The 24,154-nt window shown below is 42.3% G+C and overlaps 1 protein-coding gene across 3 annotated transcripts in view; it reads left to right on the top strand.

Annotated features, from left to right (window-relative positions):
• LOC130911284 (chondroitin sulfate synthase 1-like) overlaps positions 1-22,134 on the top strand; it is a 61,078-nt gene extending 38,944 nt beyond the window's left edge. Inside the window, exons 3-6 of one of the 3 annotated variants that reach the window (XM_057829151.1) lie at positions 9,565-9,981; positions 17,820-18,347; positions 20,714-20,836; positions 20,918-22,134. In XM_057829151.1, coding sequence (XP_057685134.1) covers positions 9,565-9,981; positions 17,820-18,347; positions 20,714-20,836; positions 20,918-21,391 — 1,542 coding nt within the window. In that variant the 3' untranslated portion in view covers positions 21,392-22,134. Of the gene's footprint in view, positions 1-9,564; positions 9,982-17,819; positions 18,348-20,713 lie in introns of all 3 variants that reach the window. The other 2 variants (XM_057829150.1, XM_057829149.1) reach the window with 2 other exon arrangements.
• The last annotated feature ends 2,020 nt before the right edge of the window (positions 22,135-24,154 follow it).

The raw sequence follows: 24,154 nt of genomic DNA, 5'->3' as shown, positions 1-24,154 counted from the left end.
TGACCCGACCCGAATTTCGGGCAGGGTCGGGCCTAAAATGTCAATTATTACGCTGGGGTCGGCCAGGCTTCTCTCTCGCTAACTTGTAATTAATATATATTTATATATGTAAACTAAAATGATGTATGGATGTTAAACTAAGGAATACTACTTGTTGTAAAATAAATAATTTGGATGAAACAGAGAAGGTGCTGGATGGGAATTGCGAACTGGCGCCACACAGAGCCTCTCCTTGTCAGAGAGGCGCATCCATGTGAGCACAATATCGCACACAGAAATATATTTAACAAACTTTTCCAGCGTTATTTTATTTGGTAAATGCATTTATAATGATTATAAAAATATGTAGACGATTTAAACATTTTAAAAAACTTTTTAAATAAACGTTAAACGTTTTTTTCTGCCAACTCGAGGAAATTGAAACAAATGTCAAATGGGCTGCTGCATTAATTGCCAAGGAAATGAAACATGAACTATCCAGCTCATAGAACAGACACACAATTATAAAAGATATAAATGTTTATTGAATATGCATATATAGTCCAATTCTTTACAAAAGACAGGCTTTAATTTGTTTTTCCAAGCAGTGCTCTGTTCAGGTCTGACTGACTCATCTCATCCCCGCATTTCCTCCTTCTCCTGAGTCCTCACAAATAAAACATAAAGTTTCGGGTTTATCATGCTTGGGCCTGCAAATCAAGTTAATTGATCGGGCTCGGGCTTTATTACCCGCGGGCCCGGGTCGGGCTGGATTTATTAGCCCCGATCTTCTCTAGCGCACGTGCGTGTGTAGATTTGTAGGGGTGGAGGTTTGCATTCGCGGGTTGCTTTTTGCTTTTTGTGTGCTTTTGTGCGTGTTGAGCTGAATTTAACTGTAGCTAAACTGTACTATTGGCCTTTGTGCATTTTTGGCGGTTTTTTTCCCCCCGAAAATACTGTCACAAAAATTAACTCTGTGCTGATGCTATCACGTATAGTCTCCTCTGTCCCGTCCGTCCGCAGGTGTACTGACTGCATGAGAGTCGTATGCTGTCGGCATTGGGCATCGCAGGCGATCTGCATCGTACTTGCTGCGTCATTCGGAACGGAGCCATGCGTAGCGCGGCGGACTCTGTGTTTCGGGGGTTAAGCTTTTGTGTTTCCTCGCTAGCAATGATCCTCTTGTGCCATAAACAAATGGAGCTCCCGCCCAGTTTGAGGGAGGAGGGGAGAGAAGGGGAGGGGGGCTGCTAGCAGGGAGGAGCTCTTTCTTTCTTTTTTCAAGACACGGTGGACAGCTTGGTCTGTGTGCCGGACAAAAAAAAGCTTGGAAAATACATTTTGGGAGCTTCTCATTTGTATCGGATGTTTTTGCATATTGAATCAAAAAGGGCGTATCAAACGGTTCAATATAAAACCAAGTATTGTTGCATCCTTAGTTGTAACTCTGGGACTACCTGCAATCCTTTAAAAATCGGTTGAGAAATCTGCTAGCTATGACTTAGATAGGAACAGGGCCTCAGGGCGGCCATGTTGGTAGGGGCGGTGAAAGTTCTTTTTAAAAATTAAAATGAGTTTATCACTGGTAAATTTCCAATCAATTCGAAGCGAGAGGTTCCCTCCCACTACAAAGAATAGGAAGTCTATGCCGCCAATGGCGGACAATGGGTTAAAAATATATATACATAAAGCATTGGGGTAATAAGTACATAAAATAGTAATGATAAAAAAAAATACTAAACACAGAAAATCAAATTGAAAAATTCTTGTAAATTGATCCTGATTTTTTTGCAGCTGAATTTCAATGCTGATTTTAGTGTTAGAGATTCAAACTGTAGACTTGTAGACATGTTGATGCTTTGGTGTCCAACATTTCACGCCCCCGACTGGAGTGGGAAGAATGAATATTGTCGCTTTTCCAACAAAACGTCAGGTCGAACCGAGCCGAGCGTGACAGCAGTGGCACCGTCGCTATAATTACTTCGCGGTGTTTTGACCCACAACTTTTAATTTAAGCTTTGGGCGTGAAGTTATGCTAGCTGTTGCCTGGCATTCCTTTTTGTTTTGTTTTCTTGTCTCCCTTCTTCTTATAAGTTTCCTTTCTGCGTCCACACAGGCTGGTTTGAAGGGACAGAAGTCTTTATTTCTTACTCGTTGGTTGCTGTTGAAAACAAGAGACGTCCGAGCCATTGAAGCTTCCGCTTCAAATGGGTTGGACTTCTACAAATGGTAGACTCATTAAAATCCATGGCAGAAGAATGGACAAAACTATTCGTCGCCCCTACCAATAAGGCTGCCATTAGATGACGTTCCCTTCAAAGGGCATCAATAGGGCTGCAGCTATTAATTATTTAGGGAATCGATTAATCTATTGATTGTTAACTAAGTTAGCATTAATACGGTTCTACCTTGGCTCAGTCTCCATTTGAACGATATCTCAATTCCGTTTGAAAACGATGTAGTATTCATGCCAGGCCCTTGAGTGCAGTTTGACAAGGCAATAGCCAATGATGCACTTCCCTGACAACCTTCTCAACCCTGAAGACAATATATCCGCCTACTCTAAGCAATGACGTTTTTTTTTTTCTTATCTTGCTTGAAAAGGCACAAAACCACAAAAATAAAACATATTTAAATTAAAATTATTATAAAAAACAGTAAATTCAAGTGATCCTCTGACTTAAATACATGTAGGCATGTAACCACAATTGTTCTCTTGTACTAAAATATGTTGTTAGAAACACATAAAATGTTAAATCAATGGCAATATTTTATAATATTTAGTCCATATTTTGACTGTTAGTTGGCGCCATGGTTTGCGGGCTCGCAATGATGACGTAATTGGGATCTTTCCAAATGTGTAGCGTGTTCAACAATTGCTAATTGCTGCCTAAACTCGCGAAGTAAAATGCCACGATGTGCTGCTTTTGGATGCAATTTCCAGTCAAATGGAAAAAAGGTGAATGAAGTGAGTGGTCAGGGTGGAATTATTATTTTTAGTGAATAAATGTGCATAAGTGGAAGCTTCTCCTCCTTTTTGGTCCCTGTATGCACGTATCCTACCCACCACGCGTTACAACTGGCGCCCGAACATTTTTCCTGGATCCTCAGTCAAGTAAGGGATCCGTCTATTTTCTGGATTCTGACGGTCCCACCGCGTCTGCAATATTGGTTTCGGATCTGTCCATTTTTTTGATTCGTCGGTCCCACAGCGGCTTTTCGGATCAGTGTATCTTGTGGAATCGACGGCCTGATCGCGGCTGCGACATTGCCATGGGATCAGTCTAATTCCTGGATCTTCGAGTGAGTAAAAAAATGTTGACTATTCTTCGTGGGAGTTTTTCCCCAAATCATACTAAATAATTAAAGCACTATGGCACGCTACAGTGACGACAGTGACTCTGACGCAGGGGTCGCGTTAACCGAATATTTTCCGTCGTTTACCGGTTTTTCAAAACGGTGACGGAAAAAACTGAAGTCCGTCCGTCATTTTGACAGGTTGCAATTCACACCCCAGACCACAGGGTGGCGAGTGAGCATATTAATTAGCTATTGTCTCTCTTAATGCATGACGTCGTTGGCTATTCTGTCAGAATATTGTAGCATCACCGGGGTCTGGCGGCGGCACCGTGATTGACACATCAACGCGAGGTTCTTATTGGTGCACCCGGTGTGCCAGCGCGTCATCCAATTGGTGGACTAGATTGCCGCCTGTGTATAGACCCCAATCACATGACGTCAAAACTCCGCCCTTCTGACTGGAGCCGCCATATTATCCGTCAGCTCGTCGTGTTTACACATTACCGCTACGTACATGCCTCCTATTACGGCGTGTTTTTCTGCTCGTTAACATTAATAATCAAAATGGTGAAGGCGTGTGTGGCGGTTGGTTGCAGTAACAGAGAAGATAGACGGAGAGACTTGAAGTTCTACCGTATTCTGAGAGACCCGAAGAGGAGAGCGAGATGGACTGCTGTAAATCGACAAGAAATCTGGGCACCAAACGATCACCACAGACTATGTAGTAGTCATTTTATATCTGGTAAGATCCATTTAATATTTATTTAGAAGATTTGGGGCTGACAACCACAATTAAGATCATTGTGTGACGTTGGTGATTGGGGTCTATATAGTTGCCTGTTTTTCTTTGGGGGTGGAGTTGTTGTTTTGTTGTTGTTGTTGGCGGTAAGCAGAGTAAAAAGAGGGAGAAAAATACAACAACTTCCGTGTCTAATTTTTCGCCGCGAAGCAAGCATTACAATATTAATTAAAAATGAATGAAAACTAAATACTATTGAATATGTCATCATTATCACTTTAAAAATTTAAGTGACGGGTAACAATAGATTATGACCGGATTTTTATGACCCTGTCAGTCAAAATGACAGACAACGAAAATGTCTAGTGCAACCTCTGCTCTGACGTGGACCTTACATCAATGTTGTTCGTCAGGGAACGCGTGTTTGCGTACTGCTGAGCTCCCGAGGGAAGAGTGGTCAAGGTGGAAATATTTTTTGTGAATAAATGTGCATAAGTGGAAGCTTCTCCCCTTTTGGTACTTTTATACACGTATCCTAGCTACCACACGTTACAATGTACAAGACATGGATTACACAAGGTGTGCTCTTTGGCCTGTACTGTATGTAAAGCACACGACAGCTCTGGATGCTAACGATCTACATAATTATATTGGGATAAGTTTGAAAACGCAATATGCTTACCTTGAATATCTGCTAATAAAACCGGAGTTCCAAACAGCATACACTCTGGCTCCCAACCGGAGTTCTCAACAACAGCACTCTCTCGCATCACCAGTTTTGCCCAACTTTTGTCTAATCAGGTATTTGCTGCACGCATTTTCCCCTGAAGCTCGTCTTGTAAACGACCGACAGTGCTCTTCACTTTTCAGATCTGGTTCAAATATGAAGGGTAGAACTGACGACATGTTGGGAAAGCTAACGAGTGACACGCTGGAATTTCGGCATTCGGTGCCAGTGACGTCACGCACTGCGACGTAACAAGAATGGCGACCTATCACTTAAAATAATTTTACAAACTTTATTAAAACAAAAACACTCAGAGGGGTTTTAATATCAAATTATAATAACTCATACTAACATTTATCTTTTAAGAATTACTTGTCTTAAAAATAGAGGATCTCTTTAAAGCCGATGTTCTGCCATGTATGCTGTTTTAAATGTTTAGTAGAAGCGACTGTTCATGCCCAAAGTAACGTGTGCGAGTGCTGACATTATCAGTGCAAGAGCGTTCCATTCATATGTTTTCGGAGCAATTTCGCAATCGAATCATTTCGCTTTCGAGCCCCGAATCAAAGGTTTGCGTCTCTTCGCCTTCCATTTTCGCTGTCACCATGTAAAGGCGAGGCTGTTCCGCTACACAAGCGTTGTGTCTTGGTGTCGTAGTGTCACCATGTAAACGGGGCCTAAATGCGGATCTAAGTACAACAAAGAAAAATCTGCTAGCTTGCATAGCAAAAATCCGCTAGCCTAAATGCTATAAAATGCAAACTTTTTGTTTGAAAAAGCTCTTAACAAATCGTTCAAACATATTTTCCCACCCAAAAAAATACTTTTCTCAACTAAATAACCAATTCATAAACAAACATTAGCTCAAACAAAAACTTTTATTATGTTGGTTTTAACAGGGAGCAGCTGAATTAAGCCATGTTTAATAAGTTGTCATATTTACTGTTGCCACTAGAATGCAGTATATCCACCCAAATCAACAAAACTAAATGCCAACACTTTCAAAACCAACCATTACAACGCCAATCTAATCAAATCAATCCTCGAAGCAGCAAAATTTGATCTGAAGCTTTTTCTTAATGACTTAGTCGAGTTAATCGATTAATCGTTGCAGCACTAAAGTCAATGCATTACATTCTATAACTAGCATATTTCTCCTTTTAAAGACAGCATCTGCTGTTTACCCATTGGTTGCCATTGACGGCCACAGACGTCTGATCCTTTTGAAGCGGGAGGGTTCGTTCATTCACTGCCCCTCTCCCGTTTCAAATGGATTGGACGTCTTAAAGTGATAAACTCATTGGTAGGAGGGTGCCTCTTGGCCAGTAGAAGAACGCATTTTATTTTATAATTCCTTGGCTGCCATTGAAGACACGTCTTGGTCCACCAGGGAGTTAATAGAAATCAATCAAAAATAGTTGTTGACTTGACTCACGATTTCACGACAGAACGATTTTATAAATCATTTTTTTAAACCCATTAGGCAAAAGATTGATCACTCACTGAAGGGGCGTGTGCCGTTTGTCACTTCCTGTGTGTACCCGTGAATAACAAACAAGACGGGAAAGAGATGAGTCACGAGCCACTGCCCGTTTTTCATGTCACCGGCCAGAAAACGATTCACCATTATTGTTTTTGAAAGGGTTCATTTTAAGTGGTAGTTTTAAAATCATGTGCATCGACTTTGAACATTGAAATGATATTTTATGGAGAAACAATTTCAGATCTTAACGCGTCTTCCTTTTCATATTGTAGACTTCCTGCTAGTTTGATAATGATCCCAGTATACTGTATGTGCTGAAGTTATCTGGAACACCAACATGTTTAACTTAACAGTCACCTTTGACCTCATGAGCACAAAAGGTAATCGCCTCTTCCATATCATATTGTGAGCATATCCTGCTAGTTTGATAATCCCTTTATTGGTGCTTGAGTTATCTTCAACACAAACATGAATCTGACCTCTGTGACCCCTGACCTCCTGACCCTTTTCCATTTCATATTACAAGCATACCCTAGAAGTTTGATAATTACTACGGATGGGAACCTCTTGGTACCTCACGATACGAGACGATTTGCGATACAAAGCTCACCATAATGATGGTCTCACGATATGGCGATACAACGATTATAGATACATTGCTCAGGAAATAATTCTAGGATACTCTACGTAACAACTTATAAACAGAAAAACAAGCTATCTTCAAATTACTGCTGTCTCTCATCTTGAGCAGATGTCCAATCCATTTGAACTGGGAGGGTGGCAGCAAATGAACTCCTCCCACTTCAAATTGGCCCTCCTCTTTCTATGGCCATCAGTGGCAGCCAATGCCAGACAACGAGGTAATTTTATGTTGGGTGTGCTATGTGGCATTGGCCATGGCCGATGCTGCTCTGATTTTTTTTTTTCGAAATTACATAAAATATTTATTTTCTTTTAATACTAAATTACTGCATCATTACTTGAATCTAAAGTCTTTGTTATCATGTTATTATTCGCTGATCCCCTCCCACCGCCCTTACAAAAACGACCTCAGGGTGGCCATGTTGGTAGGGGTGTTTGAAGGGTAGGTTGGCAATTTTCCCGGCTGCGATCCATCACCGTTTGCATGTTGATTGCATATGAGACTCCAGTCCCTTTCATAGTTATTTTTTGGACACGACACACCGTAGAATTAAAGTTGAGACATCTATATTAAACATTGTAAAAGGTTAGCATTGCTACATGGAGGCTACTAACAACTTTTGCCTGCAATTAAACATTGGCAGTCTACGCCAAAATGCAAACTTGCGGTTAAAAGGCACACTTTGAATATATATATAACTCGCTGGTTTACAGCATTTACAAACAATGTGGGGGGAAAAAACCTATTGCTAAGACCACATTCATCACGAAAATAGCGTGTAAAGCTTATGGTTAGCAGCTGAGCGAACATAATCCCGGCGAACACTTCAAAATAAAAGCACGTCATGTTCAATATGTAAATAAAGAATCATTGCACTCGAATGGGAGATTTATTAGGATGTATTGTCAAATTATTAGTGGTTGAATTGGTTGTAAAAAATGACAACAATATCGCATATCGACAATAATTTATGAGACAATATTTTGCTGAAATTCGTTATAACGACAGGCCTAGTCGACTCGTCTGCCATTTACTCACTAGCTACCATTGTCGACATTAGACATATCCATATTGTATGTCTACCTGTGATAAACTCAATGAAATTCACAGCAGACGAATGACTGGACGCCAGACGATTGGACATCTTTCATCTCCGCGCTTCGGCCTGTTATTTCTTAGTACTCCCCAATACTAATCAGGGACGTCACAGTGGTGTTCTCCGGATAGAGCTTGAACGAGCGTAAAATAAGCCTGTCGCAATATACAATAATTCCATTTAATGCACGGTAAATAAAAATGAAGGCGGTAATTTTCCTGCTGCGATTTATCGCCTCACGTGCGCGCGCGTGCGGCAGACGTTCTTTTAAAAGTTCGGCATCCTTGTTGCCAACTACGCAAAATACATCTTCATTCAGGGTTCGGCAAAAACGGGCGCCGGAGCCAATCCGTTCCCATTAAATCCTGTTGTTCAACGTATACCGGCCGCGTCAGTGCTCCGGATTGACTGCGGACAATCTCCAGCGTGCCGGAGCACGCCGGCTGGTTTTGGCTATTTTCTATTTTTGCCGGAGACGCATCCGTCAAAATGGGCGGATTCAGCCTTAGAGTCAACAGCCCGGTGTCTTATTCACGGTTTAAACTCCAGCGAACATGGACGAAGAACGTTTCGTAATGGGGGTGGAAAGTCACAAAGTGATTTACGATGCAGCAGATAATTACTATAAGGACAGCATTGAAAAGGAAACTGCAAGATGTCTTAGTATGTGTGTTTGTCTTGCAATGATGTCAAACACACAACATGCTGACAACTTTGTTTTTCCTAACACACGGCGCTAACAACAACCTCAACCTGTGGCACATGTAGCATGCACTTCATGGTGCCTCGGAAAAATCCAATCAGAATATTAAACATGGAACGCCATAGCAGAAGCTATGAGGATGGACAGGGAGTTTTTTATGCAAGTCATGTAATTTAAAACTGTAATTAAATAGTGTCGCAAACTCATGGTAAAAGCAAAAAAAAAAAAAAAATCGGGGAAAAAAATATTCAATCAAATGAAGTCCACCTCTCTCTCTGCTTCTCTGATGAGTACAGACTGATGAGTTGATTGTGTGTCAACACAGTCAACACAGAGCCGTGCCGGACCCGGAACGAAGATGCGCCCGATGTCTATGGGCCCTATGTCTCTCTCACTGCCGCGTCACATGAACAAAACAACAACACCGTTGCGTGTACTTCTGGGTACCTCAGAAAACATCCAATCAGAATATTACACATGGAACGCCATAGCAGAAGCTATAAGGGGGGAAACTTTTCATTTGCCAAAATGCTTCTTATTAAGTGCAATTTTATTTTTCTTGAAAAAGACTTTTATTTTGTGTTTATGTGCGGTATTAATAGAGTTGTCTTTTACTTCAAAGAGGCATGGTCCTGTGCTTTAGTTGTGAATTCTTGAAAAGTATTTTTAATTTAAGAGTAAACATTTATCACGTTTAAATTGGTGTACTTGATTGATTAATATAGACTGCACTGCGTTCTCTCTGTGTCATTGTAAATTGGTTTAAAAAAAAAAAAAATTGGGGGGTGCGCAATAATATTCCATATCGCAATCATTTATGAGATAAATTATCGCACATTAAAATGTATCGCGACAGGCCTAGCGTAAAACCGAGTGGACTTTGCACATTTGCAGATGCAGCAGCTGTTCCACGAGAACTACGAGCCCAACAAGAGAGGTTTCATCCGCGAGCTGCGCGACAGCAAGATCCACCGGGCCATCACGCTGCACCCCAACAAGAGCCCGCCCCACCAGTACCGCCTGCACAGTTACCTGCTGAGCCAGAAGGTGGCGGCGCTGCGCCAGCGCAGTGTGCGCCTCCATCGCGAGCTGCTCCTAGCCGCCCGCCCGGGCACCTCAGGGGCGACCCGCGAGGACCGCCGCCTGGGGGCACCGCCCTCCTTCACCAGGTTCCGGCCCGGGCGGCGCAGCGATGTCACGGAGTGGGACTTCCTCAGTGCCAGGCACATCTTCACCGCCTGGGACGGACAGCCGCCGCGTCGCGGGACCGACGCTGCGCAGCGACGGGCCCTGGATGACGTGGTCATGCAAGTAAGTAGCCCAGCCCCAATGCCCTTGTAAAATGGGCCGTTTTGACCAGAGGTGGGTAGAGTAGCCAAAAATTTGACTCAAGTAAAAGTAGTGTTACTTCAAAATAGTATTACGAAAATAAAAGTAGTCATCCAAAAGACTGACTCTTGTGGTGAAAAGAATACTCAAGTCACGAGTAACATTGTATGTAACTGCTTACAATGTCTGATATTTTAGAAACAATGGTAAATGGCGGAAAACACAGACAAGACTGAAAAAGCAGTTTCTGCTCTTTCACTCCTCTTTAAAATAAACTGCTGTGTTTTAAGACAAAACAACTGTTGTGATTGATAGAACAATATGTCCATATGCTGTCATAGCAGATTCATGGTACATTAAGCCCCCGAACTATTTTGAATTTGTCCGTTTTACCCTGGAAACCCCCGTTTACAGACGTCCCGCAACCGCTTTTGTTTCAACCCAACCATAAAACGAAGTTAATTAATTATATTATTTAAAATGTCTGTCATATTTAGCTTAGAATCATTAATTGGTGTCTAATATTTTGTTTTAAAAAAAACTACTTAAAAAAATTATTCACTTGCATATTTTAAACTTTAAAAAAAAATTGCATCACAATGAAAAAAATGGTGTCTGTAAAGAGTCACGGATATCTACCTCATAACTATCGCTTAATTGTATTTTTTTTTCTTGCTGTCGCATTTTCTCCGATATGTTAGATGATAACTAACTAAATTATAGTGGACCGTCATAGTTAGGTCTTAGCACTCTGTAGCACGGACGTCCAACTATCAGTGGTCAGGGCGAATCTATGTGCTTTAGCGAAATCATCTTCGATGGCTTTGCGTGCCATTTCATAAATGTCGGGGATTAAGTTGTTGGAGAAATATGTCCGCGAGGGAACAATGTAACGCGGGTCAAGCGTTGCAAATAAATTAACGAAGCCCGCAGTGTGTTTTCGCTGGTGTCATCTTCGGGGTTGTCCTGCCCTGAGAAAGTGATATCTGTGGGTGATGCCGGCTGAGATGCCGGAGTTGTGTTATAAAAGTGTTGCCATTAGCATGGGGAACAAGCGCTGAGCAATACTTGCAATTTTTAAAAAAATATTTTCTCTCCCTCCGCATTGTAGTCCACGGGGAAACCAAAATGTTGCCACACCGCAGATTTGAAAGAAGCCGGTGCTTCCTCAAAATTCGGTCTCTCCAATCCTCCGCTCACCATTGCTATTTGTTTTCTTTCTTGTTTCACTTTCACTTCGCCCGTAAGCGAGAGAGGGCGTTACCCAGCTTCTATTACACAGGTGCTTGACAGCGATCCGACATTTACTTGCGGGGCGGGAATTTCTCCACAGCGGTGCTTCACGTCACACACAGGCACACAGAGCTCGATCAATTCATTCCACAAGCGTTCGGAATACACTAATTGCAAAACCGAAAAGGCGCGGTTGATAAAGGCGTATTGAAGCGTACAGGGCGAACCGGATGGTTCGGCTTTGAACCGCAAACCGTTGCACCGCTAGACAGAACCGGAACTGAGAGAGGTATTCAGCAGACTTGGTCCAAGGCAACTGAAGACTTCCTTTAGAAGCCCAGCTGGAATTATATCTAACGGACTTTTAGTGGGTTTCATGCTACCAACTATTTCAGTTAGAGATGACAATGAATGGAGATCAAATTGTTCAAAAACAGTGAGCAGTTCTGGAGGACGTACGATATCCGATGAGATACCTGAATTGCAGACATTTTGCCTAACCGAAGAGACTTTGTTTTGAAAGAAAGCGAGAAACTGCTCACAAGTGGCAGCTGACATATCAGTAAAGATAGTGGGGTGTGGGTTTAAAACAGAGTCAATTGTGTTAAAAAGCAGTCTTGGATGGCTGGATCTGTTATTTATAATACAAGATAAATAATTCGACTTGGCCTGTTTTAGGGCCTCCTTGTAGGCAGCCTAGGTGTCCCTCAGCAATCTCAAAGAAACATGGAGTTTGTCCTTTTTCCATTGACGTTCAGCCTGCCTGCATTTTTGCCTGAGCAGGCGGGTATAGTCATTAAACCATGGAGTGGCTTTGGGTTTGGAGCTTTTTTGCCGTAGAGGGGCAATGGAGTCCAAAAGAGCAGTGCAGATGGAGCAAAAAATGGAGAGAAGACTGTCTGAGCAGACAGGAGAAGGCAGCATGGCGTCAGGATGCAGCTGTAGGTCTCCAAACGCAGTCACGAACTCTCCTGCTGTGGATGGAGTGAGGCGCCGGTGGTATCAAGCTGGAGAAATTTGCTTTTCTGCAGACATAGGGGCAGCAAATTCAAAAATGAAGGTGGTCCGAGATGGCAGTATCTGCGATTTCTCTGATGGAGACTGAAAGCCCAAGCGAAATCACCAGATCCATAGTGTGACCATGCTAATGAGTTGGTGCATTCACAGACTGAGTGAGGCCAAATGAGTCCAGAAGTCGTTTAAACTCATTCGCCAGCTGATTCGCAGAGCAGCAGACATGAATGTTAAAATCCCCGCAAATTAAAACCCTGCCAAATGTTGGAATAAAGTCTGATAAAAACTCAAACTCCTGGATAAAATCCTTGTTAAAACCAGGCGGGGGATAAATAGTGGCACAAAGCAATGGGGGAGAAAGCCCGATGGAGAATAACTGCAGTTCAAAACTTGAATAATTATGAGCAGTTATGGTCCTACATTTGAACTTGTCCTTGAATACAGCAGCCAGGCCACCACCACGGCCAGTCGCTCGTGGGCTGCTGAAAAAATGGCAGCCAGATGGGATGGCATTCACCTGGTTGCAGCCAGGTCTCCGTTAGAAATAGGAAATCCAAATGATGTGCCGAAAAGAAGTTCCAAATAAACGTCTTATTCGTAAGGGAACTTGTGTTAATTAGCGCTGAGTGAACCAGGGATTGCTCAGCTGTGGGGGTGAAGCCACGGAGCGGGCAAAGGTTCCCCGGCACAGAGCCACGCAGGGAGAGCCTCACCGGCCGACAACGCGGAAGTAGCGTCCCGAAGTCCCGGTTAGTCAGCCGAAGCCACCGATAACGGAACTCGCAGGAACTCCGTAGATCATATCCCTTTAAGGCAGTCGGGGGTCTCGCCGGTGGATGATAGCGATCGCAGCGATTAGGACCCCAGGTAGACTTTCAATTTGACAGCAATTCCTCCCCGCTTTCCACATCTACGGCGGCGGTAGGTACGAGGCAACCAACAAGGAAGACGCCGTAGATGTGGTGGTAAAAACGCCAAGCCACCAAATGGCAACTTTTCTAACGTGTCACGAATGTTAAAAAGTGTCAGGCGATCGTACACGTGCAGCTGTGACACTGTCCGTATAACAAGCAGTATATACAGAGAAAATAACAATGCATCGAGCAGAATGAGACGGCTAGCCAAACACAAGGGCGCCATCTTGCATCAAGATTGCTTTATCAGTAGGGAGAGTGAGAGGCTGTACGAGCATCAAGCAAAAAAAACACATTTTTTTCACTAAAAACCTGCTCGTTTTCACTCGATTCCAATCCTCTGAAAAATTGTTTTCCGTTCACGTGATCCAATCAATACATTCCTCATTATTATTCTGCACTATAACCTACTGCATTACCTTACCATATTACGCTCAAAAGAAAACACAAAAATCATCAATTGCCCCTAGAAAAATCACCCGTCCAAAGAACGAGTTCCCTCTAGTGGGGAAAACATTTATTACGATGAAATGAAAAGGATCTCATCTCTGGGTTTCCGTGGTCTATCCGTACCAAATAAAACCTGTGGGACAGCTTGAAGTCCGCACTTTCCACTAATGTTGACACTATGTCAAATAGTTTCATTTTTACAGCACTTTAAAGACTCCCCTTGATTTAACAGGCCAGCATAATCGTAGGACTTCTGACGGCAAGCTCATGTGACTGTATTGTTACGTCTGATTGGTATCATGGACTAATGTGATTGTTGTTGCGATGTCTCATTGGTGAAACTGCGAGAGCCACTGCCGCCATGCTGACATAATGTAAAATCTTATACAGTATGTAGGGCTGCTTGTTAGCCTGACGCGATATGCAGTAAGTCAAATTATCGCACAGTAAGTAAATATGAGGGCGGTAATTTTCCTCGCTGCGTGCGTGCATCCTTTTGTGCGTGCTTGTGTGCATTCGGCACACCTGCGTGTTGATTGCATATGAGACTCAAGTAGCTTTCACAGATGTTTATTGGTCATCAACATGCCGTAGAATTAAAGTTCAGACATACAAAATAAGGAAACCCTTCTATAGTAAACATTGTAAAATGTTAGCATTGCTACAGTGAGGCTCATAGAAAAAAGACAATGTACTAAGCAGTTTAGCCTGCTATAAAACATTGGAAGTCTTCTCCACAATGCAAAATTGCGGTTAAAAGGTGACACTTCAAACATGAAAACTCGCTGGATTAAAGAATTGGCAAGCGATGCGAACAAAAAATATCTATATATATTACTTACAGTACATGCTTGATGAAAGTGAAGTGCACTTTATTTATTTATTTATTTATTTTACTGAGTGTAAAGCTTACGGTTAGTGTCTTAGCAAACGTACTTCCAGTGAACATTTCAAAATAAATGTATGTCATGTTCAGATTTCTGGGGGAAATCGCAGTAGTGATTCTACACTAAGAAGAAATGTAAAATGACACCCATTATAACAAAATCTGATTGGTAATGATATAATGTTATAAATATCCATTTAATTTGTTGCATGCACATTTTGCAGGACAAGACGACAGTCATTTTGGATCAAATTAGCACTAATTGGCAGACAACAAAAATGGCATTGGGTTTCTCACCCATTTCATATTCTGCACTAGCGCAACTAGCTTTGAAATATGGTGTTATGGTGTTAACTTATTATGCATTGTTCTTTTAATATTTATACATTTTAATATAGTTTGTGTTTTATTTAAGAATAACAATTTATTGCATTTGAATAGGTGATTCATTGGGATGTACAATCACTATATCTGTGGTTAATTGGTTAAAAAACACAACAACCGGGCAGTAATATCGCATATCGGCAGTAATTTATTAGACATACTATATCGCCTACTAAAATTAGTTATTGCGACTGGCCAAGCTGCATCTATCGATTATTTTAGTATTTGATTAATCCATCAACTTGTTAGTTCAAATAATCAAGTAATCGGATCAGGGACATTTAATGCGTTGCAGAATAAATTCTTTGAGATGTAAAACAAAGGCTTGCCAAGACTGCACTATCAAAAGAACATTAAATGCAAACACAAAATAAAATTCCCGAGTGTTTCTTGAAACGATGCAGAATTGCACTTTCATTTAAAACTACATTTAAATACCTGTTCTTAGCCGCAAGCTTAAATGCTATAAAATCTTAGCGTTTTTTTTTTTTTTGTACAATGCTTTTAACAAATCGTTAAAACACATATTCCCACAAAAAACCGCAATCTATACCTATAAACTAGGGGTGTTACTGTACACAAAAATCTCGATTTGCCTTTGAGACCCCGTGTATTGGTCAGCTTTCTTTCCGAAAGAAAGAAGAAAAAAGAAGTCCTGTGCTAAAGAGAAAAGCAATCCCACTGACAAAGATTTTAACATGTATTTTACAAATGAAATGCCTCAATGAATCATTTTTTTCCCTTATGAACGGTTTTCAAAAGCTTTATTGGTAGATTTTCTCAAGTTGAAGCGCCACACAGAAATTAATAAATTTAATTGTGTAAGAAGGATCTGTTTATTATTATTATTTAATTACAGGTATTTTAGCTCATTTAAATTTATTTTATTTAAATGGGCTATTATTTATTTTATTGTGTTTATATTTAAAAATGTGTTGTAGTATTCATTTATATTGTATATTTTATGTTGTATAACTTTAGTTCCCATGTGAATATTAGTTCCTACTTGTTTCGTTGTGGTAGGAGGGTTTTGTATTAAACACGGGGCTGTGTTGGTTAATATTATGGCAGAGATGACAATTGTAAAACAACAAAGACAAGCCAACTGTGCCCCGATCTACCACTCAAGAGATCTGATGGACTCAAAAAGTGGGTTATGATTGCATATTAGTTTGAAAATCGACCGGATACACCGTATTTTTACACGAGTGACTTCCGGTCTGCCCAATCCTAGCTACCGGTAGTAGTAGTATTGACGCAGGAGGGTTGCGTCTCGTGTCATAAACTCTGCCGTTCTTTTCGCGTGCGTCGTGTTGAGCCGCTTCTGGGACGCGTCTAACACGCATTGGCTGATTGACTTCAACACCCGCGTTTCACTGCGTTCTCGCGGCGGCCACGTCGCAGCGTTGACGTTTCTGGGTTATACTGTCGTACCGTGTTGGTCCTCATTATAGTAGAGAAGACGGAGTAAATATCTATACAGAAACTGTAACCCGATCGACTCACAGCCTCGAAAAGTAATGGTTACATTACGTCAGAAACTCGTTCGGTATGCCTCCGTTCCGAACCGAGCACCACGTACCGAAACGGTTCAATGCAAATACATGTACCGTTACACCTTTACTATAAACTAAATTACGAATGCATAAAAAACATATTAGCTCAAACAAAAACTTCCCTTATGTTGGTCTTGGCAGGGAGCAGCTGGATTCAGCCCTGTTGAATGGGTTATATTCACTGTTGCCACTAGAGGGCATTGTATCCACCTAAATCAATAAAACTAAATGCAAACACTTTAAAAACAAACCATTACTACACCATTCTAATTTAATGAATACATGAAGCAGCAAAATTCGATTCAAAGCTTTTTTCTAATCAAATTACTTGAGTTAATCAATTATCGTGGCAGGAAAATATAAGGACTGGGTAAAAATGGTAGTTTATTTTTCTCCAAAAGTTAAATCAAATAAATGAAACTCATTACTAACTAGAGGTGTGCAAAATTTCCGATTCTTAGATTATTCACGATTCGGCCGTGGAAGATTCGAGAACGATTCACAAACATCCAAATTCCGATTATTGAAATATGCCAAATAAAGCGGAAGTACAACACACTCAGCGCGCCGCGCGGTCTTCGGGACGGAACGGAGCGGGAGTAGCTAAACATTATGCTTCTCATTAACTGGCCCCTCGGGTAATGCCAACGCTCAACTCACGGCTCTAGCTCAACTCATGCCACGAGATAAAAAAACACAACAACATACCTGACTGCTGCCGAAAAGCTGCTACAAGTACAGCTAAGCTACATAATGTTAAGGTAGATATCATTTATATAGGACTAGATGGATTATAGACTCGGTAGCGGTAGCAGCACATCTGCAAAAAGCTAGATGCAGGCGTTAGTAAACGGCCGCCATCTTAAAGCAGTAAACTTCCCTGCAATGCTGTTGTAGCGAACCTTCCAAGCAAACCTAATTAACTTTTTATCTAAAATACTCCTAAATCGGTAAAATATTGACTTGAATCTATCTTTAAAATAGTTTTAAAACTTTCACATGTCAAAAGTAGACAAAAGGGAAATTATGGAATAACGGGAGCAATTTTAACAACTTTAACGGTTGATTCACAACATTAAATTAATTGAATGTAGTTTAAAGCTGCTGATACAGAATGGGGACTGGAGTTTTTTTATTTAATGTTATTTTTGTATATTTGTTTACTGCTATATGTTAACTTGATACTGAAATAGTAGTTTGGTTTAGCCTGAGAGTATTTTTGAACAATTTTGGAACTAATGTACAAAACTTTATTAAAAAAAAAAAAAGGAGGGGGGTGCATCAATAATCGTTTTATAATCGAATCGGAGCCTCTGAATCGTAATCGTAATCGAATCGTTAGGTGCCCAAAGATTCCCAGCTCTATTACTAACCAACCCGCAGGTGATGGAGATGATCAACGCCAACGCCAAGACGCGCGGGCGCGTCATCGACTTCAAGGAGATCCAGTACGGCTACCGGCGGGTGGACCCGCTGCACGGGGCAGAGTACGTTTTGGACCTCCTCCTGCTCTACAAGAAGCACAAGGGCAAGAGCGTGACTGTGCCGGTGCGCCGGCACGCTTACCTGCAGCAGAGCTTCAGCCGCGCACACTTTTGCGAGGAGCGGCCCACCGATGCTGCCGAGTTGGCGGTGCGCGCCGACCGCTCCTCACCGTCCTTCCTGTCGCTGGACTCTCTAAAGATGCTGGCACCCTTCCTGCCGGGCCGCGGGGACGGTCCCTCCCCGCCACCGCCACTTCCGGCTGACGAGAAGGTCAACGTGCTGGTGCCGCTGGCGGGGCGCTATGAAACCTTCGCACGCTTCATGGCCAACGTGGAGCGCGTATGTCTGATCCCCAGGCAGAACGTCAAACTGGTGGTGCTGCTCTTCGGCGACGACAACGCCACTGAGCGGGTCCGGCAGGCGGAGGTGAGTAGTAACGCATTACTGGAAAGCGCACATTTCAAACTCAAGTTTATATTTGGCACTGATAGATCACCAGAAGAAATCACCAGAAAACCAGAGATATCATCGTTTTATCCACTAGAGGTCACTTTTGGGACAGGAATGTTTCATTTCTATAGTTTTCCAGTCAGGATTCGATGTTTCTGGTGTATTTTTGGCCAAATGTGGTCATGTAACATGTTATAGTATAATGATAACAGTTCACAAGGGTTTAAGTCCTCCATTGTGATGAGAGAAATTTGTCAACAGGGGGCGCTACAGGTCAATCACGAACAGAGAAATTGGAGTGCTTACTATTCTCAATACTCAAAGAGCCATTTCAACGCAGTTTCCGCCAAAAAATCATCACTGGGAGCCGCTCACTTACGATGACATTTAACCCTTTAATGCCTGCAATATGAAGCAATTGTCAGAGAATCACAAAATTTGAAAATTAAGGTCTTAATGAAACTTTTTTTTTTCAAATTTGTAAAAAAAAAAAAAAAAAATTAAAGGCAACTGAAGAGCTTTTCGGATTTCGTCTTGAGTGTTTTACCGGTTGAATAGTATTAAATGCATCATTCGCTGTCTCAAAAAGTCACATAAAAAATAAAAATAAATAATTGACCGTGTAGTTTTGAGTTACTGCAATAGCAACACCTTAGCAACGAGGGACGTGCCGCCCTGCTCAACACTACCTGATGACGTAACTTCCACTCTGAACACAGAAATATAGCACCAAGCTATCCTCGCCATATATTGCAAACATTTTCTGGGTTTTACTCGCGAAATTCGTCATGCCATCTCGATGTGTAGCGATGAATTGCTCTTACTGGCATTCTCTTGGAAGAGTAATTACTTGAAGGTGTACAGCAACACCTGGAAAATAAAAAAATGTTGTCGTTTATTTTGAAAAATCCATACCATAAATCATTTATTTAGCCACATTTGGGCTAGCTTTACCATGTTTAGATGGGTAGGAGCTGTCCGATAACATAATATCCAGTTTCAGCTATGTGGAGAGCATGGAAAATGTATACAACCATGTAATCGTATTCTCTCAAATAGAAAAATCACGATGCTGGAGTTAGGCTTACCACTCACTCTCCCGTTCATGAAGTGTTGAGCTGTCAATTGGCGTCATGTCAGTGTTTCCTCCTAGGATTTTTTGAAGCTGCGGTGGTGGGCTGCATCGGAGTCGGACTGCCTCACCATGTCGTGCCACGGCAAAATTGCGTCATATCATGACTTTGTTTTTTCACATTTTGCTTCCCAAAAAGATCCATAACAAAGAGCTATTGTAAATACTGTTGTTGTTCGTGAACTCCCATTTCCACACAAACGCACATTGAGGTCCCAATTAGCTTAGCGAGGAGAAGTATGAGAGTCATTTTTCGAGTGTCCCAAAGCTCGTGAAACTTGGATAAAAAGAGCGTATTTATCAAGGTTTCGTCAGCCGTGATTGCGTATATCCGTCCGCCGAAACAGCCTGGTAGCAGATATAATACAGTGGGGAGAAAAAGCATTTGATACACTGCCAATGGGTTTTCCCATTGGCAGTGTATCAAATACTTGTTCTCCCCACTGTAAGTATGCCTGCCCCTCTGCTATTGAACGAGTTGTTGATATTAGTGCGGCGGTGCTCTCCACGCCTCTCGGCGCAATTTCATTCAAACTTGCCGGTCTGTCTAAGACGGCCGTCCACCACTTACTTTCGCCGAAAAGTCCGATCCAAAATACTGTAATGCCCTGGATGGGGGGAAGGAGGAGAGGAGTCCGTATTGGCTTACCCACTTTATTGTGGCAACAATAATAAAGAAAAACATTAACAAAATAACAGCGGGCTTCCGTGACATGCGACCGTTAACACGCTTCCCTCTACGTCAGAGCTCCTCATCGGAATGTCTCTTAAGGGGGCCTCGCAGAGTTACGGGCATTACAATACACAATGAATAGGTTGCCGCTGAACACTTCACACTAGGCTGCCGCTAGTTTGAAACGGCCTTAAAAAATTTTATTTAATTTTTTTTAAACATCTCTTTTACACGGCATGGCTGCTTTTATTTTGGTGTGGTGATGCGCCACAATAATTAATATGTAGGGGAAACCCTTTATGATACTGTGAGGTACAATAATGTACTGTTTATGCGACTGAAAAAAAATAAATCGACCAGAGACAAAATGGCGGACGAGACTCCGGCGTCGTAAAGTCGAGTACGTCGTAACCCGAGGACTACCTGTTTATACGTAGATAGATGTACGTATTCAAAAAACACAGAACACACACACAAAAGCTTTTACTTTTACCTGAGTCCTATTATTTTGAAGTAACACTACTTTTACTATTTCAGACCAATTTTTGGGTACTCTGCCGGCAGGTGGAGCTTTTGCGCCGCTACCACATCAAGTACCCACGGGCTGAGCTGGAGATCAAAGCGCTGGGCGGCTCTTTCTCTCGCGCGCTGGCGCTGGAGGTCGGTGCCGCACGCTTCCCCAATGCCTCGCTGCTCTTCTTTTGCGACGTGGACCTGCTCTTCACCGCTGACTTCCTGCAGCGCTGCCGGGCAAACGCCGTGGCGGGACGCTTCGCCTACTTCCCGGTGGTCTTCAGCCAGTACGACCCCCTGGTGGCGTATGGCGGGCGGGCCCCGGACGACCTCTACACCTTGACCTCCGAGGCGGGCCTGTGGAGGAATTTTGGCTTCGGCGTTGTGTGCGCCCGCAAAGGCGATCTACTTGGCGCCGGGGGCTTGGACACATCCATCCGGGGTTGGGGGCTGGAGGACGTGGACCTGTACGACAAGTTCGTGCGCTCAGGCGCCGCCGCACCATTCCGCAGTGTGGACCCAGGCATCGTGCATGTGCACCACGCCGTCACCTGTGATTCTCGCCTGGAGCCCAAGCAGTACAAAATGTGCCTGGGTTCCCGGGCGGCCTCCCGGGGGTCCGCCCACCGGCTGGCCAAGCTTTGGTTGGACAGGAACCAGGGGGCCTCCGTGCATGCCAACGTCTCGCTTCGGACAGCCTGAACCCAAATCTTCACCACATTTATATCGACGATTAATGTGTTAATGACTACATGGCTAGACTGGTGGAATTCTGTGTACAGCCAAACAGAGACACATACAACGTCAGGTAGTACATGGACGAGCAGCCCGCCAGATCGTTATGGAAAGCGCTCCGGAAGTGTGAAGTTGAACATCAGATTGATGGGTGAAAGCTGATCTTTCATTTCCAAGGAGGAGGAATGATAGGCTCAGGCGAAAAAAAGCCCAGAGATTGCATATATATATACAGAGCTAAATGCGTGAAAAGCGTGCTATTAGCCCTTTGGGATGGCCGTCATTGCTTGTCGGCCACTTTGTGCCAGCGCCCATTTTGTAAACGAACCAGTCTATGAAGTTGGCATGTACTTTGAAATAGCTGTTAGGGATGTCCCTGATCCGATCGGAACCGGGTTTAAATATCAGGTTTTATAAATTCTATTTTTAAAGGTCACACAAAATGAAAATAAATTTGACACTCAAATCTCGCCGTCTTTTATCCTTTCAATCAAATCAATGCATCGGTGAACGCCCACTTTTTTTTTTTTTCCAGCCATTCTCAGTGTTACATCACAAGTAGAACTGATTACATGGCTAGCTTTCGAGGTGCTGCGCTAGCTAGTGCTTGTGGACAACGTGGACAGCATGCTAGCATAAATTTGGGTGACGACTTCAATCTCGCCATGATGAAAATGCAACTATTATTGTGTGTTTTGAAACAAGCAAGCCAGGAGACCACACCGGTGGGCGGGGGGGGGGGGGGGGGGGGGCGGTCAAGCATGTCAAATGAGTGATCCAAACAAACACAGCTCGATGTTCACAATGTCTGAACATCTGACAGAAACTATGGCGCATTTTCCTCTCCTCGTCACGTCAGACATAAATTGGCATTCGTCTCATTATGTTTTCGCATAGACTTCATAATATATTGACATGACACAGGGCACAGGGCTGTTCCATGAGGCCTATTTTCAAAAACTTCATATTGAAATTCAAAGTAGTTCCTTTATAAAATCCCGATTATTTTTTACTGTATATAAGTATAACAAAACTTAAAATGGCTATAAAATTGTCAGATTTTCACAGCTAATAAATCACTCAATTTTTACATCAGAAACTTAATACTTGATGCTAATCTGTTAGTGAAAGAAGCTAGCGGCCGCCTGATGTAAACAGAGCTTTTCTGGTGAAAATTCCTGTGAATAAATGTTTTCATCTCCGAACTCTTCATAGATACGGACGTAAAACAGTCTCGATTCTTGGTTAAAAGCAAAACAAAAACAAAAAAACGTGCTGTTAGCGTTTATTTTGCATAAATATTGTGAACAATGAGGCTAGTCATTTTGGTAAATTAGGCCACGCCATGTGTACACAAAGAAGAGTCTTGTGAATAAAGGCTTAAATCACTGAATTCTTTATAGATATGGATGTAAAACAGTCTCGATTCTTGGTTTAAAGCAACAAAAAAAACCTGGCAGTTGGCAGTTATTTTAAGCAAATATTGTGAAGGGCGAATGGGCTACATTCTCCCATTCATTTTTTTCACAACGTTTCAAAATACATGCATGTTACTAAAATTATAATAATGACCTTGAATCCTCGAACAAATCACTCCTGAGACAATCCTTCCTGTTTGTATGCGGTACAGCTTTCGTACTTTTTCAAAAATCCAAGCTTAAATCCGACTTGGAACGAGGTGTGCTGTCTTCTATGATTACTAAATGAAGTTGAGCCCCCTACGGCAACGCGTGACGCAAAGAATGACGAAGTGTCAGGTCAATATAATTATAAGGTATATGGTTTTCGTCTCCAAAGAGTCTTTAAAATTAGTGCAAGTGGGCTCAAAGCCGCAAACAGTGGTGGCAATTGTGCGCACACGGGTGTTGTGGGTGTCACCAAAGGTTACACCTAATGTGGCGCGTCGAGGACTGAAAAGACAAGTTGTCACTCAGTCAGGAGGAGACGAAGCGATGACAAGGCCGCCTAAAATTTCTCTAGCTGAAAGAAAAAGGCACAAACAACAACAACAAAAAAGTTTGTTCGCTTTAAAATTTGTTCAGAAATTGCTCCTTCGATCAGTTAGTCTACTGAGAGATTTATCCCCCCGCATTTCGATCTTGTGCAATAGGAGAAGCAAGAAAGCATGAAGCAAGTTTTTTATCTTTTTAGAAAGACGTGGGGAGGGTTTTTAAGCAGGTTCAGCAACTTCTTGTGGTATGTCGAAGTGGTGATTCGCCTCACTAGTGCTTGAACATAAAGTGTTGGCCAAAAGTATTGGCACCCCTGCAATTCTGTCAGATAATGCTCAATTTCTCCCAGAAAATGATAGCAATTACAAATGGTTTGGTAGTAATATCTTCATTTATTTGGCTTGTAATGAAAAAAATATATAAATATAAATCATTGTCCTTTTACACAAAACTCCAAAAATGGACCGGACAAAAGTATTGGCACCCTCAGCCTAATACTTGGTAGCACAAACGTTAGACAAAATAACTGCGAACAACCGCTTCCGGTATCCATCAGTGGGTTTCTTACAATGCTCTGCTGGAATTTTAGACCGTTTTATTGGCCAACTGCTCTAGGTCTCTGAGATTTGAAGGGTCTTCTCCAAACTGCCATTTTCAGAACTCTCCACAGGTGTTCTATGGGATTCAGGTCTGGACTCATTGCTGGGCACTTTGGAAGTCTCCAGTGCTTTCTCTCAAACCATTTTTTAGTGCTTCGTAAAGTTTGTTTTGGGTCACT

This window comes from Corythoichthys intestinalis, unplaced genomic scaffold (genome assembly GCF_030265065.1).
Source record: "Corythoichthys intestinalis isolate RoL2023-P3 unplaced genomic scaffold, ASM3026506v1 HiC_scaffold_24, whole genome shotgun sequence".
Lineage (NCBI taxonomy): Eukaryota > Metazoa > Chordata > Actinopteri > Syngnathiformes > Syngnathidae > Corythoichthys > Corythoichthys intestinalis.
This window is presented reverse-complemented; position numbering and strand designations above follow the sequence as displayed.